At 35.6% G+C, this 17,463-nt stretch overlaps 2 protein-coding genes across 2 annotated transcripts in view; one reads left to right on the top strand and one right to left on the bottom strand.

Moving 5' to 3' along the window:
- Naa40 (N-alpha-acetyltransferase 40) overlaps positions 1–17,325 on the bottom strand; it is a 54,152-nt gene extending 36,827 nt beyond the window's left edge. Inside the window, exons 1-3 of the mRNA XM_074094490.1 lie at positions 17,164–17,325; positions 16,682–16,938; positions 15,745–15,903 (exon numbers count right to left, since the gene is read on the bottom strand). Of these exons, the coding sequence (XP_073950591.1) occupies positions 15,745–15,903; positions 16,682–16,938; positions 17,164–17,169 (422 nt within the window). The 5' untranslated portion in view covers positions 17,170–17,325. The remainder of the gene's footprint in view (positions 1–15,744; positions 15,904–16,681; positions 16,939–17,163) is intronic.
- Positions 1,541–14,040, top strand: LOC141432743 (UDP-glucosyltransferase 2-like). The gene is made up of 6 exons (XM_074094489.1): positions 1,541–2,040; positions 6,200–6,667; positions 6,755–6,925; positions 11,636–11,867; positions 12,063–12,282; positions 13,576–14,040. Exons 1-6 carry the CDS (start codon positions 1,870–1,872, stop codon positions 13,925–13,927), a joined length of 1,614 nt encoding a protein of 537 aa, XP_073950590.1. The 5' UTR covers positions 1,541–1,869; the 3' UTR covers positions 13,928–14,040.
- Positions 17,326–17,463: the final 138 nt, after the last annotated feature.

A 17,463-nucleotide genomic window follows, 5' to 3' on the forward strand; every position in this document is an offset into this window, starting at 1 on the left:
AGTAGAAATCCGTATTGTCAATTTAATGAGCCGATAATAATATAATAAAAAATAATTGGCAGGAAACAGTCAATTGGTAACCAATAAATTGTTACTAGGGCACTGGTTTGAAAAAAAAGATAAGTACTTACTACATTACTCTGGTGTAATTTTTCTTATTAGGTACCTACCTTCTTTTCGTTACGTGAAGAGGGGATAAAATAATGAACAGACATACATGACGGATCTATAAGGGTAAGTACCTCTTAGATTACAAAACCATTTAAATTAAAAGAAAGAACGGTTTTTCCATGTCACATTTTAGTTTGCAAAATAAAAATAAAACACCCAAAATCTACATTAAGTAAGAAGACCAATAGGTAGATAATAAAGATTATTAACAACATTGGTCGATAGATTAAAATCCCAAAGATGCATATGTTTCGAAAAAAAAAAAGAAAAAAAACATAATTTCGCACAGATTTGCGTGATATAAAGGCTTGAGCTGAGCATTACTATTTTTCGGTTGAAACTTGATACTCAAGTCAATTGCTTCTCTATCTCGCTTCCGCGCACCTTGATTCCGTCATTGCATCCCATTCACTTTCTTTAGCCTTATACCAAGCTTTTCGGTACATGAACGAATCGAACAAGATGACTTAATATTAGTTAATATACATCACGACGAAATAGACATTTCCAATGCTAAGAGTGGGGAGACCAGTGAGCTTTATTGGGGCGTATGACTAGAACACCATTATTATTTACGATGTGGTGGGATTGGTGACAGACAAGTGTAGTATCAGTGTCACAGTGACATATAATTAAAATATTTCAAACAATTAGCATATTTTCGGACAAGAGCAAACATTTGTATCTGTAATCACTAAACTCACAAAATTATCCAAAATAAAACGGAAAATATGGTGTCAATCACTAAAAAATCCATATACTCGTAAAAGGTAATACAGGTAGAACAAGAGTAAGAAAGGTAGAACAGAAATGCAAGCAGCAGTGGTGGTTTAAAATAGTTGCACGAAATTTACTTGTTACATGTACCTAACAGTCTCGAAAGAGGAAAAATAAAATATTTTATCACACAAGTCTTAACAATCCATAGGAAAGATACAAAGAAAATAAAGATGATTTTAATTAATTGTGCAATCCATTTTTTTTTATAAATAGAGCAACCGAACAAATGTATCACCTGATGGTAAGTACCTAAGCATGGCCAACCATGGACACAGCAGTCCCAAAGAATTGCAGATGCGTTGCCAGCCAATAGAGCTAAATGAAGAATATTTCAAGCCAGTAATTTCACCAGCTGTGTTACAGGATAAGCGATATGGCTGATGAAATTCTGTTCACAAAGCATCACCAGTTTGATCGTCCAATGAACTTTATTGTTACTGAAACTACAAAGAAAGATGCACATTCCGAAGACACAGTTAGTCAGCACGTACCATAAGTATTGTTTGTTCGTAAAATTTTGGCATAAAACTAATCCTCAAGATCGCACTCCCACGCACAGTGTACGTGAACCGGAGAATGTAAAAACACGGCGGTCACCTCCAGTTCATACGAGTACTCGAGAAATGTTTACAACGATAACAAGACTAACGCTCGAATAGCCCTGTCATTAGCGTAGCGTAGCCAACGAAAGCGCGTCGGGTGGTCACGGAGAAATTTAACTTAATAAAGCGCCAACCGAATAGATAGGGTACTACAACACTAAGAATGAAGGTTTTCATGATGGGTGGTCGCGAGTGGTAAACAGGGCGCGTGGCACGGGCGTCGGCAATCAGAGGGCATAGTGACGTCATTGATTATCGGGGGCGGGAGTCGAGCAGCGGCTAAGTGGCTGGCCACACCGAAGCTGGCGGCAGAGAGATGCGGGCGCTGCTGCTGTGGGTAGTCCTGTGCGCGGCGGGTTGCCAGGCGGCGCGGCTGCTGGCCGTGCTGCCCACTAACACTCGCAGCCACTACGCTATGTACGGCCGCATCATCGAGGCCCTTGCCCAACGCGAACATCAGCTCACGGTCATAACGCACTTTCCTATGGTAAGTATTTCGGTATTTTTGAACCAACTACTGTTGGGAAAATCTTGAATTGGATTGAACAAACGAACATACAAATTTAATTCTAGGTGATAGAAGTAAATGTTAAAATAATTCGTCCCAAATTAGAAGATAATTTGAGTTCATTTCGGCACAATCACACCTGTACAGGCATACAGCAGTAGGCCTCTCTTTATTGTACAAAAAAAAAGAAATACAAAAAGGTAACCGACAAAAAAAAGTGTTGAGTACAATGTCCCTTAAATCCTTATCTTGGGTTTATCCTTATATTCTTATATATGATAGAGCGTAGCAGATGTTTTGATCTAATCGGTATTATTGCTGGTGACTGTAATTATGATAATTGATTAGAATTCGTAGAGAGGAAGAAAGTTCTTGTGTCCCATCCATAGTAACATCCATAATAGTAATAATAATAAATAAGCCATCCCAAAAAAAAGAAAAATTTCTTAGTGCTTACACTTTTATCGGCAGGAGTTATCAATAAATAAACGAAATGTTTTAAACGCATTTAATAATTACGATATATCTGTCGATCTCAAAAAAAACAATTTGTGCTCATCATCATCATCATCATCTGACATGATGACACCGAAAGACGTCCACTGCTGGACATAAGTATGCCTCCCCTAAGGCTCTCCACTCAGACCGGTCTTGTGCTTTCCGCATCCACCGCGATCCCGCGATCTTAACCAGGTCGTCGCTCCATTTTTGTGCATTAACATTATGCAATTTCAGAAACGAACAAGCAACTTACAGGCAACTTAGGCTCAATTAAGAATATTTATCTTAAATTAATAAAAAGCAGCCCACTAGAGTCATGTAGGTAAGTATTGAAAAAAAAAAACGTTTTTACAAACTTCAAAATAATTTCAAAAATACATTTTCATCTCTCATGCTTATAAAGTTTGCATTTAGGCTGGAATTGGCAGCATAAAATTACTTGATGCTCTATTTTCAAAAAAATCGTGTTTTATATTATACAAAATTAATAAAAGAAGGCAAATCTAATACATTATAATTGAAACAGCAATGTATGAAATTAAAAAGTTTAAAAGTAAAAAAACGGGTCTTGGATGATATAATCCGAATGTTTGTTCTCGGGCGAATGTGTGCCCCGGCGGTGAACATTTACCAGGCTAGCTTTTGCTCGCGGCTTCGTCCGCGTGGAATTCGATTATCGTGCGCTGTTCCCTCGGGAACTGTGCATTTTTCCGGGATAAAAAGTAGCCTATGGCTATGCACTCTCTGGCTCATATACTACATCTAAGTATGCCAAAATTCATATAAATTAATCGGATTGATATAAATTAACATTTCGGGTAAAATGACGCGTTTCATTCACTTGTTCAGTATTTAATAAGTTGGTTTATTAAAATAAAAAATGGAATGGATTCCTTTCTTTTATTTTTTTTATTAAATAAAACAATTTATAATAATTGTCTTGCATGTAACATTGATTCCAACTTCTCTGTGCCCAAATTCTATTCAGAGTTCGATGATGGAAAAAGTTCGAGCGTTACATATTACATACGAAGTAGGTACGTTTATATCGCTTTACTTCAATGTTTAATATTTACGTATTTAGTAATATTATATAGGCATTATTAAGGGTTATTTAATTTAGATAATTTAACAGCATTGATAAAGTAAAATTGCGATAATATTGATATTATCGATAAAAAGTAAAAAGCAGTACTTTCGCCGAAAATGTCAAACGCGGCTGAGGCTAAGTCTTATTAAGACTTAAATCCCTCATTCAGAGACACATTTTCGAAATCAATTTTGAATGCAAAAATAAAAAGGTACTTTTAATATTTATTATAACATTAAATCTTTGTAGCTAGATATCTACCACAGCCAGATGGACTATTACAAAATAATGGAATATTGTAATTTTACATATACCTAGTTGAAAAATTCTAATGAGTAAGGTTATGAATTTAATTTAAGTTACCATTATTGTTAAACTATTCTCTTATTTCGACAAAACTTACCAACTTAGGTAGGGACCACCACTAACGATTACTACGGTAGGTATATTTATCTAACTAGCAATTTGCAATGTCCTGTCCAAATACCGAGTATAATTTACCATAATGCCTAATACAAATTAGCGTAGCCGTCAGACTTCGTAGCAATAAGAGTACTGCTGTAGTTAACTAAAGTGCAAAATTAGAATAGAATAGAATAGAATGGAATTATTTTATTTGCTAGAATACTTATAAACATAGTACAGGGTGTTAAGGTACAGCAGTACAGTATTCAGTCGGTGAACGACATGCAAAAGTTCTTCATACATTACAAATTAAACGAACTTCGGTTTTCAAATTTCGTAGTAGCCCCACTGACACAGTGGCGTGAATAGCGGTTACAGGAAATTTAAGCGGATGTGACCTATCAATAGAATTTCATGCTAAAAATGCAAATCGCAAAAAAAAATGTTCTAAGCTAATAGAATAGCCGTTAGCATAGCTTCTCAACGTATCAATAATTTATTAAAGTTTTAGACGTACCAGGCCACCGCCAGTATTGTTAAAGTGGTGTGTATATATATATATATATGTATTGTGCTTTGACATCTATTCAAATCTACGGTGAGTCTGAGGGCATAGATAAGGAGTACAATTTCACAATAACAAAGTCAGAGCGCATTGAAAGAAGTGTGAGAAAGTTATCTAATCGACTGCTACCTATAGTTTAACGCGCCAGTGTTAAACATAATTTTAAAGAGTAAAAGGCTTTATCTTGTTTGTTTGGATAATTTATGCCAGTTGCGGGTGGGTACCTAAATTACCATCAATGTAAATTTTTGAACCAAAAAGCAATAAAATTAATCTCAATTATTTTCATCCCCTTAGGAAATTAAATAAATCCGCCAAAGTAAGGCGTCAAATCAACATTTTTAAATATTATTTGATATTTTATTAGCAGGTCTGCTCAACGAAATAAAAGAGAAAAATAATCATACGGGAACATTTTATAAAAAAAAGCTATACCTATGTATCCCATCGTCCAATCGCGAACGTTCCTACATAGGTAATATGGGTGGTACGTAGTTGACGACCTTTTTGTAAACAGTGTCGATAGTATAACAAATTAGAACTACGCTCATTAAGATGTTATCCATATTTTAAGCATGGGAGACAATGCCCTCCGGACCCGGACTCTCTAAGCATGCCTAATAAAATCGCACGACATCGAAGCGTGATGTCCAAAATTCTGATATACGTTATTAAACGGAACTTGAAAACTCTCTGGTCAATGGCAAGGACGCGCGGTCATTGGTTACGTTACATTTATCGTGTTGTTGTTTAAAAATCTCGTCATCGAAACAAATAAAAGTATTACGCTTATTCACTTGTTTAATTATTCATTGGTGCTATCTCGAAAATCGTCTGAGAACTGTTATCGTGCCAGGGTTTCACAGCAAAAAAATTGGTACAGTTTTTAGTATAATTTCTCGCGTTACAGTCAAAAGTTGAGACGAAAAACGACTTCTCTTATATTTATATCTCGTAAGCTTCTTAGTATAGATAATGAAAGTACTTCAGCATCAACATACTCTCACCTCATATTTATTTCACGAGGGTTTGTTTAACAAAATCGCTGAAATTTTTTCATTTTTAATCTAAAACGTTAAAGTTGCCATACAGACGTCGCCCTGTGAGAGTTCAATTTAACTTTATTAAATTTCATACAAAATGTATTGCAATATAAACAAACAACAACTTACAACTTGTAATACAAAGTTTTCCACAGTCCCCTCCCCTTTTAACCTCCTTAGAGGGCAAATTTTCAAAAAATCGTTCTTATTCCTTGTCTGCATCAGAAAGAGTAACTACGGAAATTTTCACATTTTTTCTGGGGACAAATGTCAGGGGGCGTTGATGACTCAGTTAGTGAAGTATTTGTATGTCATACACATCGATTTTTCATATTAGTAGGCCCGGCACGCCAAGAGCCTACAAACGCATGCCCCTTAACCTCTCGTGTCTGCCGGTTTTATCGGCCGGCACGCACCAAACTACCGTCGCGTCTAAACCTGCGCGGACAAAAGGCGCAGTCATTCAAAATATTTACATCATTAACTTAAAATATCGTGACATTGTTCGTTTACTTATCGATTTTTTTGTTATAGAAAAATCCACCTCCAAACGTTGAAGAAATTAGTTTGGCGGGAACGATACCAGAAATTGCCAACAATCTAACAAGAGAATACCAGTCGTTCAAGCCAGAGTTCATACACAACTTAGAACAAATAATCGAGGAGTGTGTGCAAACTTGCGAAATTGTATCCCGATTACCAGCAGTAACGGCTCTCCTCAATTCAACAGTTACATTCGACTTGGTTATCGTTGAAATATTCGGCAGTGAATGTTTTCTGCCGCTTGGACAAAAGTTTCTGGCGCCTGTAGTGGGACTTCTCTCGAGCGTGCCCCTGCCATGGGTGAACGACCAAATCGGGAACCCGGAAGCGACCTCGTACATTCCAGCTTATATGATGGGCTACGGACAACGTATGAACTTCTGGGAAAGATTTATAAACACTGTATCAGTTGCTTGGGCAAAGATGTTGTACAAACAAAAATCTCAAATTCCATCGCAGGTAAGCAAATGCGCGAAACTCTGTATTATTTATGATATATCTGTACTGTTTGCTAAGGATTTGTTTTGAATCCGAGCTTGGTTATAGGTGATAGCAGACCGTCTCTTTGGCTCTAGTCCACAATTAGATGAGTTGGCGCAAAACTATAGCCTGGTGCTGTCAAACAGCCATTTCAGCATTAATGAAGTGCGTCCGCTTGTGCCTGCTTTAGTGGAAGTTGGAGGACTGCATCTAGACGACTCGCAAAAACTGTCAAAAGTAAGTACATTAATCACAGGAGTCAGAATATCTTGGATTTATTAACTTCAAGCCGCGGAAAGAAGGGGAGGCCTTTGCCCAGCAGTGGGACACTTTAACAGGCTAAAAAAAAAACTTCAAGCCAATAAATACCTTTTCTACTCTAAAGTTCATTTGTACGGTTTAAAGCATTAAAGACTTTACACGCACAAAAATGAGAAACAGCTCAGTAGCTTTTTTCTGACATAGGAACTGTCAAAAAAAAAACCGGCTAAATGCGTGTCGGCCCACACGCTGTTTAGGGTTCTGTAGTAATAGGGGTGGTACAGTCGAGTGTAAGCAAAAGGACTTATCTAACCCTTGAAAATTACGTACCACAGAGAAAATGAATAGGACGTTATGAAACGTTTGATAGCCTTATCTTTTCAAAGACTTAAACTCAATTAATATAATGCATATCACTTACAAGTCACTGGGTCACCTCTTTCAGATTCACACAATTGCAATTGGAAATCAAGAACATTCGATTTTGCTCTTTATTTGATTAGAATCTCTAGTATGTAACTTTCAATGTTCAGATGTAGTAAATTAATAAATAACAAGTTAATTAGTAATTACGAATCTTACAAGTCTATAGTACCACTTTCAGTGCAGTGGTCAGATTGACTTGGAAATGTTGGTGTGACAACTAGATAAATTTTTAAAAATTCATTAAAATCAACATCATGTTGAGTATAGCTGTAATATTTAGTAATGAAATTATTGTCTAATATTTAGTAACAGCAAAAGTGTTGATGATCTTTGCGGAATATAGGTAATAGGTAACGATGTGTCGTCGAGGGACCTCATTTCGTTACCCATTTGCTATGCTGTTCTCTCGATAATAAATATGCTCACAACAGAATAAAATTATGTATGGGATAGTAATAGTAATCAATAGATGTTAGTTGAAGAGAAGTACCTATATAAGTAACCTTCATCTTGACCCTGAACTTGAGAAACGTGGCTCTAACTGCATTGTTATTAAATAATTTATTATACATCAAGCGATAATTATATGTATCACATGCATAGATACTGTAACTTTGTTACGCATACTTAATAATTTCGAAATAAATATTAACAAGATTTACGTTCACATAAGAGCGTTAATTTTGATATTTCATACGCTGCATCTACTTGTTAATACTCATAGTTCGATGCGACATAGCACTATTAACCCAAATTATAATGCAATAGTAAGGCCGCCTATCGCGGCGACCCAGGACCTAAGACCTATCTGATATGCCCGATAGCAGGCCAACTGTTGCCAAATTACCCATTATCTAATGTTTCAGTTTTCTAACAAAACAAACGGACAGCGCCCTACTTTTCATTGATAGACATACGGTCTGCATATTCAAATATGTATAGTCAGCATCAAAAGTAGCTGGTTACTTCTTTACACATTAACACATTTGTCAATCTTGTATGGCGTTTAACGTGGTTGTAAAACGACAAAGTACTGACTGTACAATGCCTGCATAAGTGGATGGACACCTTTACGTTCTTATCGTTTGAACACGAGAGTGACGATTTGGTTAGGTGTTCACAAGAAATGAACTAGATGGCGCTGTTAAACAGTTATTATGATATGATCGATATTTTATCCCCGTAACAGCAATGTGCGATAGCTGAGTTGGTCGGCTGCTTAGATAAACTCGTAAATGATCATAAGTTCGTATCCTACATATCAGAATTGTTTTTTGTTCTTATTTTTATTTTTAAGTTTCTATTTTAATTTTGTAGATAACTGATATGGAAATAAAAAAAACTGAAAAAAAGGATAACGTTGCAACAGAAATAATACACGTTTTGAAGTTTAAAACATAAAATTTATTCCTAAAACAATATTTCTATTCATTAAATATTGACGCAGTTATTATATACTATAATATATTAATTAAATAACTGAAAACCAGAAAGTAGTTTGCGCAGAATACAGAGTAGAATCGATTACACTATGTTTTAAATCAGGTAGTGTTAGAGTTTTTAAATCCTTTTTTTATTGTGTCCAGTCTAAATATTACGAATTCATACGCCAATTAAATGTTTTAGGGATGTTTCAACAACTAACTTAAAATAAAATGAAAAAATATTTTCTGTGTGTCGTGTGGTTTTCAGTTATTTTATTAGCACCTGATCAAAAGTTGTATTTTAACATTTTATTGAGGTATTAGCTTAAGTATTCATTTCCGATTCTGAAAGAGGATTGAAGCCGAACCACAATAAAAAAATAGTATTTGAAAGTAAATTATACCTGAGACCGGGTTATCATAAGACTCGTACGCGTTATAAACTATAATAATTGAAGTTTTCCAGTTTTAAACATTTACTTATCAATAATTGATGGCGTAGATCCACTGTAGTGTGTTACTGACAGTTATAATAAGATTACAGTCATATATTGAACTTTCACACTTATATCACATAAGAAAACAAAACTATCAAGGTATAATTAAAAGTTTTGTTCATAATAATCAAATAATTACTTTTCATAACAAAGTGATACCTACAGGATCACAAATAAAGATAAATATTTTGGTTCATATAATACAGTGTGCTAGGAAATCAGATGCGGATATTTTAAGGATCGATTATTTGCATCGTCGTTAATTGGTTTCAATTAAATTAAATTAAAAAAAATACAGTTAATTTAATGTTAATGCGAGGATGAACTTTTTTGAACGGAATGGTATTTTTGTATGAAGCAAAAATATTACCACACTATACTTAAATAATTTATGTGTATAATTAATTATTAGGTTATTAATTACATACCCTGAAAATATCCGCACCTTATATATTTATTATAACATAATTGTTTGAGTATATAACCCGGTCTACACGTAACTATCAATTTTATTTTAATAACTGTTGTAACCACCATGATTGTCGATAACTGCTTGCAAAAAGAATCGCATCGATGCAACTAGATTTTCACACATATTAGAGCCGCGAATACTGTCCCTTATTTTTACACAGTGGGCTTCTAATGTTTCCGGAGTTCGCTTATTTTTGTTATCCCAACGTTGGACATGGTTATAACAACTCATAATTTTTCAATGGGATTTAAATCCGGTGATCTGGCAGGCCAAGGAACGACTTTAACATTATTTTTGTGTTGATTAAACCAGTCTTGCACAATATAACTGTTTTTATCTGTAACAATATAAATAAACATAAAATAATATAACGTAGATATCATTTTAATGAAGAAGTTGGTAGGATGAACGTAACCAAAAAAAAACTCACATTAACATTTCTCTACAAATTTCCGACATATTTTTCCTTCTTCATATAAATTAATAATTTCACAACTTTTAAACCATCTCAATATTGCGATGAGAACTCATTTTAAAGAATAATTACGATAATCAGCAGATTCAACTTGAAAGAGACGATCAAACGATGTTGCAAGCAGCTGAACAAGTAGCAAAATCTTTGTAATAAAAACTTAGCCTGGTAGTTTGAAGATCTTCAGTCTACCCTCTTTAAGTTTCGTTAAACACGCATGACTTACCGATTAATTTTAAGACGACCCGATATAGATCCGATTTTCATCGCTTATGATAACAGTAATATGGTCAAGTGGTTATGAACTTCGTTCTTCGTTCGTATGTCACAAGTTCGAATCCCACCAGGCGATAATATTGAGTTTGTGTTTTGTAAATTTACTGCTAGATTTGGAGATTACTAAAGTTGACACTCATCGCAACATGGGTCATCATAAATAAAGAATTTCATTATCATCAGCCTCCAGCCTATAGATACACGTCCCACTGCTGTTCACAGGCCTCCTCTCAGAATGAGAGGGCTTGGCCGTAGTTCCCACGCGGGCCAGTGTGGATTGGGAACTTCACAACACCAAAGAATTGAACAAGAAACGATAGTAATGCGAATAATAATATTCTCCTTCTCTTACGATAAGTACGAAAGAGACAGAAAATGTTTACGCGATTAATGCGAATATAATACGGTGTCCCGACCCAGGCAGGGACATAATTTAGTTACGATCGCAGCGAAATATAAAATTTCTAACATGAGTATAAATTTATTTTTTAAAGGTCAGCGCCAGCGCATCTAGTTTATTTATAAACACTAAGTTAGTAAATAAGTAAATACCGCTAATACACTTCAAACATAGATGGCGCTTTTTCTCTTCACACGAACACATTTGGAATGTTGTGCGACTTTGTGACATATACTGTACATATATGAAAATTTTTAGAGTTCCGTAGTAAAAGTGACAAAAACGGAACCCTTATAGTTTCGTCCTGTCCGTCCGGCCGTGTGTCAGAGGCCTTTTACTCAAAAACTACAAGACGTAAATTGATGATATTTGGAGTATACCTAAGTGTCTTGTTATGGCCGCTATTTAGTTTGGGTGCTAAATAATAAAAATAAATATTTTAGGCAGACACACCATATATTATGGAACCTTTCTTTTTGAGGTACGGAAAAATCAGCAAAAATCAACATGTCGTACAGGTCTATTAAACCACTTCAAGGTTTCTAAAAAAATTGTTTGATTAAGAGTGAGTATTTTCGCAAATAATCGCTCAAGTTGCGAAAGTTGTGTTCCCCTTCTTATTTCTAATAGGCAGTAGAAGGTCCGAATTTAGAAAAACATGAAAAAAAAAACAAAATAAATAGTATAAATAAAGCAGCCAATTTCAATTTGGTTTTCAGGAACTGAAAATGCTCCTTGATGCTTCCGATGAAGGGGTCATCTATTGGAGCTTCGGCTCCATGTCGCGAATAGAAACAATACCAAATGAAACTCTTGCGCAGATATTCCAAATTATATCGGAGTTGCCTCAAACTGTTCTTGTCAAAATGGACCGAAGGATGCTTGCTAGGAATCTCACCGTGCCGGATAACGTGTACACGATGGACTGGATTCCACAGTACAAAACTTTGTGTGAGTTGTTCGATACTTTGTTTTATCATAAATTTGACGTTACAATTATTCTAGACCACTTCGAGACGATAAGGAATCCAGTGAAAGAATCAGCCTAAAAGTAGCGAAACTGGAGGGCTATTTCGTTTAAACACAGACGTGAATCCAATACGCCAAGTGTTAGTCTAAATTTGATTGTTTATTTTGGTGAAACAGGTCACTCAAACGTGAAGCTGTTCATATCCCACGGCGGTCTCCTCGGTACGCAGGAGGCGGTGGCTTGCGCTGTGCCCATGCTGACGGTACCGCTATACGCAGACCAGGCGCTGAACGGGCGCGCCATGAGCGACCGCGGCGTGGCGCGCCTCGTTTCGCTCAAACATTTCGACTACGATAGCTGGCGGGTAGCGCTCGCTGACTTGCTTAGTAATCCAAAGTAAGTACACGTTTCTTGCACTGCACAGATGACGAATTTCAGAGTAGGGTCCCATGTGTTAACGTGCCATTGGCGTGTTAGTGTGATGTGACGTATCCGCAAGTTTTTTGGGTTTTTGCTAAAACCATACGTTAGAACTGTTTTGAATTCGCCCGTGTAGCACGCCTACTACTACTCAACCCCGTCGTTTCTCTATGCTACGGAATGTATAAACTGTGATGTGTGTCGATACAGTCAGTTTCTAGTGAAGTCAATGATAATAATAAAATGTCACCACAGCTATTCCCAAAATATTTTTTCCCCAAATATGTTTAATTGTGCTCAACCAAACTAGCTCATAAGGGGAAAAATTTGGTCAATTTTATTATAACTTTAAACGAGCAATTGTTGCATATATATAAATATATTTTGGGGATCTAGAAAACGGCTCCAACGATTTCGATGAAATTTTGTATGTAGGGGTTTTCAGGGATTAAAATCGATCTAACTTGGTCTTGGTGGTATCTCTGGGAAAACGATTGTTATCGAGTTTAGGCCCGAGCAAAGCTCGGTCACCCAGGCACTAGTATAAAAAGGCTATAGTGTAAAAAATGCAATTGTAAATTCACAATGGAATTTTTTCCACTCAGTGGTTAGCTACCAGTTAACATGGTCCACATTTTTGAACTCCACCCATGAACTGCAGCAAACAACAAGTTATCGCTGGGCACGCGTATGACTCTACCTAGAAGCGTCGTCCAGCTCCTTATCTTGAACCAGAATTTATTGCTTGAATATAAAATATTTTTTTCTTGTAATTTCTCCTGTTTACAACAATTCAAATAATGACTTTACAGATAGACTGATGAGTCATAACCGATGGATGACGTGCATGACACTTCAAAAAGATTTCTACTTTTTACAAGCTTTTATTTAGTTTCATCTGTCCCGTTGTCTGTCTGTCTGTTTGTAATCAAATCTTGCAAGTTAAATTTGACCAACTTCGATTAGTTGGATTGACTTGAAATTTGGTATACTTATGTATATTGCGTGACAAAACAATAATCTGGTAGTGACATCTTGGTAATCCGGCCAGGATCGTCTCCACAGGACGGAACTCTTCAACGGTTAATGGCATCGACTTGAAATATGGTATGCACATGTAGTAGTGGGTGACAATACAAACACAGTCAACAAAAAGTACAGTCAGCAAAAAAAAACTTGTATTTAAAATGAAATTTTTACCAAAAACTTATTTTATTCTAACCTCGAGATAATTTACATAAATATATTAACACAAGCTTTTTGTTACAGGTACAAAGAAAATGCTTTAAAGCTGAGAGATATATTTTTAGACAGGCCTTTATCCCCGCTCGACACAAGCGTGTATTGGATAGAGTACGTGTTGAGACACAAGGGCGCCAGGCACATTCGGTCGCCGGCGCTCGACCTGCCGCTCTCCCAACAGCTTCTCCTAGATGTAATCGCCCTTAGTATAGCCCTAACTATAATGACAACGTTCATCCTATACCTGTTATTCAGATATCTTTGCACAAGATGTATTAAATGGTGGCCTAAAGAAAAATTAGTTTTTGAGGAAAGACTTTTCAAAAGAAACAGCCTTTACCTCTGTTTACTTTGGAAGTACAAAGTGAAAGCTAAATAATGTTAATTCAAATTGAATTTATAATAAAGTAGGCGTTAAGTGTAAATATTAATATGTAAGATATTTATGTTAATAAAAGAAAAATAGTTTTGTAAATAAATAAATAGTTTTTCTTTTTAGTATTCTTATTTTCCTAAAATTTTAGACAACTACCGACCCCGTAAAACTGAAAAAAGAGGCGAACAATAAAGAAAATTAATATTTTCCACCCCTTTCCCCAAAACTACATCTGCGCGGAATCAGAGCCCGAGATGCGTTGCTAGTTAGGTAAACCTACCTCTTGAACTGTTGTTCTATCTATTGGTGAAAACCCTTTAAAATATTGGTATGTAACCAATTTGTTTTTTTTATATGTTTTTTACCTCAGAACTCTGTTATTTAGGAACCGATTACAAAATAATTTTAAATCGAGGGAACTTTTCTTATATTGTTTGTAGAAAATACCCCTGGCTATCGGCGTCTCCCTCTAGTCTAGGGCTAGTATCGCTGACTATCGCCCGACTTAAGTAAAGACATTTAATTGAAGAATCGGTTGGATAGAAGTAGTTAGAAAAGTTTTGCAAGATATGAGAAAAACAAATAAATGTACTGTATTGGCTCTGTGCACGACATCGACGCCACCTATCGTCCGCAACTTTGCTGGCTCTGAGGCTTGACGTTTTGAAATTTCATCGCAACATTGTGACAAAAATCAAACCTATATCATGTATTAATTTATAATACAGAATTACTGTGATTTGGGAGAACAAAGGGTTGTGAATTCATTTTAGTAGATTAAAGTTGAATGAGGTAAAATTTATTCAAACGGTGTGATTTATTTCGGTTATGTAAGGGCTTGTTTACTTCATGTTTAGTTGTAGGTACTTTTACTGTAAAACAAAAAGATAAAGCTGGTTTCTTCAAATGATAGTGAAGATATATAATTGTTCTTGTATTGCTAGTAATAAATTAAATATCATTTTGCAGATCAAAATGAGTAGGTATCATTTTGAAGACCGATTTTGTGAGTTCACTCAATACCAAATTTCAACCATAAACCGTTCCAGCAAAAGCAAAATTGTTGGTATGTGCTGGACATGTCCGGGATGAAGAGGAATTAAGAACAAAACAGGGACAGTGTTCAATAATTCAAGTTCGCACCATAAAACAAACATCTATTACTAAAATTAAGTAGTAAACCCAAACAAATTTCTTTTTCCGTACAGTTTGTACGGTACTAATTAGCAAAGTGAAACTTTTGCATGTTGTTTTTTTACGAATATGAATCCTTTATCCTTAAAGAAAATTAAACAGTATGTAGACAACTAAAAACCGAGTATTTTAACTAAAGTTAGTGTCTTAACCCAGTATTGCTGCCCTATCTCAACTTTCCACCCTGTATATGGCACATCACACATTACAATTACCTAGATGATGTTTTTTAAATGACCAAAGAAATAAAAAAACTTTCCGAGGCGCGAGGCACCTTAGATTGCGAGGTTGTAGGTCGTGAGTTTAATGACAATACAATAATGAAGTACTGCAAGGGAGCGTAAAATTTGTAGTGTGGTGTATATAACAGAGGCTCCCCATGAGGCTGACATAGTCACATTTGGTGTACTACAGCCTCGTTAAAATACTAGAAAAAAAAAGTACTGTTAGCAAAAAAGCTTAAAATTTTGTCAGCAAAAACTTATTTTGACAACCCTGTGAAAGTGTCCATCCTTTGTAAATCTTTATTTCTTATTCATAACATTATTTTCACTCAGTGAATAGAGTATTGATGTTTACGGTTTCTTGAATATTGTAATATTCTGTAATATATTAGAAGTACTTACCAATAAAGAACAGGAATGCCAAAGTCCATATCAAATCTAAAGTGTGAGAATGCTAAAAGAGCTCCAGTGTTGTCTTTGGCGATGAGATACCAAGCTGAATCATCCTTCATCTCTTCAACTTTACGCTCCTTGTTCCAACCCCAGGCGCAGGTCTCATAACTGAAATTAGTGATTAATAAAAGAATGATTTTATTTCATATAAATTTCTGACCATGATTAGTAACTTATTTTTTTTCTTCATTCCTTAAAACTGTTGAATGTGGTCATTTACCCCTCTGAAACAAGTAGTATATCTGTTCCTTCTCTTCTGTACCAACTAGGTACGTCTGATAACATCTCCTTGTCACTCCTCATTAAACTCAAATTTTATCAAAGAGTATCTAATTAGGTAACTCCCCTTACCTAACCCCTTACCCTTACTCTTAAGTAATTACCCTTGGAAGTAACTGAGGTGACAAGAGAGCAAGTGGCAAATACATTGAATGCTATTAACACTATATTTTTTTAAATTATAGCCTAGTAGCACTTTTTTATTTATTTACTCGTATGACATACACTTGAAAATATGCTTATAATTATAGAAGTTACAGAATACAAAAAACAACAACATGCTAAAACATGTCAACATTTCTGAATGTTGTACCATTGTTGAGCCATGCAACTGCATCTATTGTCATGCAACAGGTCTGCTGGTGGCCCTGAGTATGAGTGCACAGGGCAACACTATATTATGTGCTCCATCGTTTAGTTGGATCTCTTCGCCACATTCACAGAAGGCCGAGTCTCTCCACCTCCACTTGTGCAAGAAGTAATTGCAGTGGTGTGCCCATAGATGCATAACTGTAAACACTACTATGAGTGTATGTATGACAGAATACCTCTTCCATCATCATTTTTATTGGTTTTCTGCATAAATTAAAAAAAAAAGTTTTCTTACAGTTTCTTCATATTCCTCTCGGTGAGATCTATGGCCCAGTCCAGTGTGCTCTTTTCAAGGTCATTGACTCTCTGAATGTACATTTCTACATCCAGGTCATTATTTCGGTAAACCAACAGCTCCTTGCACAAGGAAGCAAGGTCTGTTAGCTTGTTGGCTGAAGTAACATGTGTCATGCCATCAGCGATCCGGTACTGCTCCAGCTTCCGAGCTTGTCTCTTTTCCTTACTCTTGCTAACTGAAGCTGTAGATTTCTTCTGAAATATTACACAGAATTTATAATTTTAAGATGTATCCACCTAACATAACCTTACCCTAAGAAGTAAAAATTGCGCATGTACTTATAATTAGTAAACTATCACTGGTTTCACAATTACTATTCAATTAGATCAGTTTTTTATTCAATTTGGAGCCTTTAAAAGTCAAGTAAGTTCGATAGAACGTAGATAGAACGTGAGCAAGTACAACATGAAATTACTTACACCCATCTTAGTAGTCGAAGATTATTGTTGTAATATAACAGTAAAATATCTAGATTCACAAAATAATTAATAATTCTTCAGTATAATTATTAAATAAGGATTGTAAACATAAACACGGCGGGAAAATTACTGTTATAATTTGTTTGTCTGTCAGTGTCAGTTTTAACTAACTCCAATAAAGTTCTATTGTCTTGTCTGTGGACTAAAGTGTCTGCCTAGTCAGTCAGTGTCTCTACAAAACGAATCGGCGTTAAGATCTGTGTCTGGAACAACCTTTGCCGTACCCGCGAAAATTTAAAT

This window comes from Choristoneura fumiferana, chromosome 11, assembly GCF_025370935.1.
Source record: "Choristoneura fumiferana chromosome 11, NRCan_CFum_1, whole genome shotgun sequence".
NCBI lineage: Eukaryota > Metazoa > Arthropoda > Insecta > Lepidoptera > Tortricidae > Choristoneura > Choristoneura fumiferana.

Excerpts from the sequence above, each read along its gene's own strand:
- LOC141432743 (XM_074094489.1), top strand. The coding sequence starts at position 1,870 with ATGCGGGCGCTGCTGCTGTGGGTAGTCCTGTGCGCGGCGGGTTGCCAG. Across the intron at positions 6,668-6,754 it reads AATCTCAAATTCCATCGCAG|GTGATAGCAGACCGTCTCTT; the intron begins GTAAGCAAATGC and ends GCTTGGTTATAG. Across the intron at positions 12,283-13,575 it reads GACTTGCTTAGTAATCCAAA|GTACAAAGAAAATGCTTTAA; the intron begins GTAAGTACACGT and ends TTTTTGTTACAG.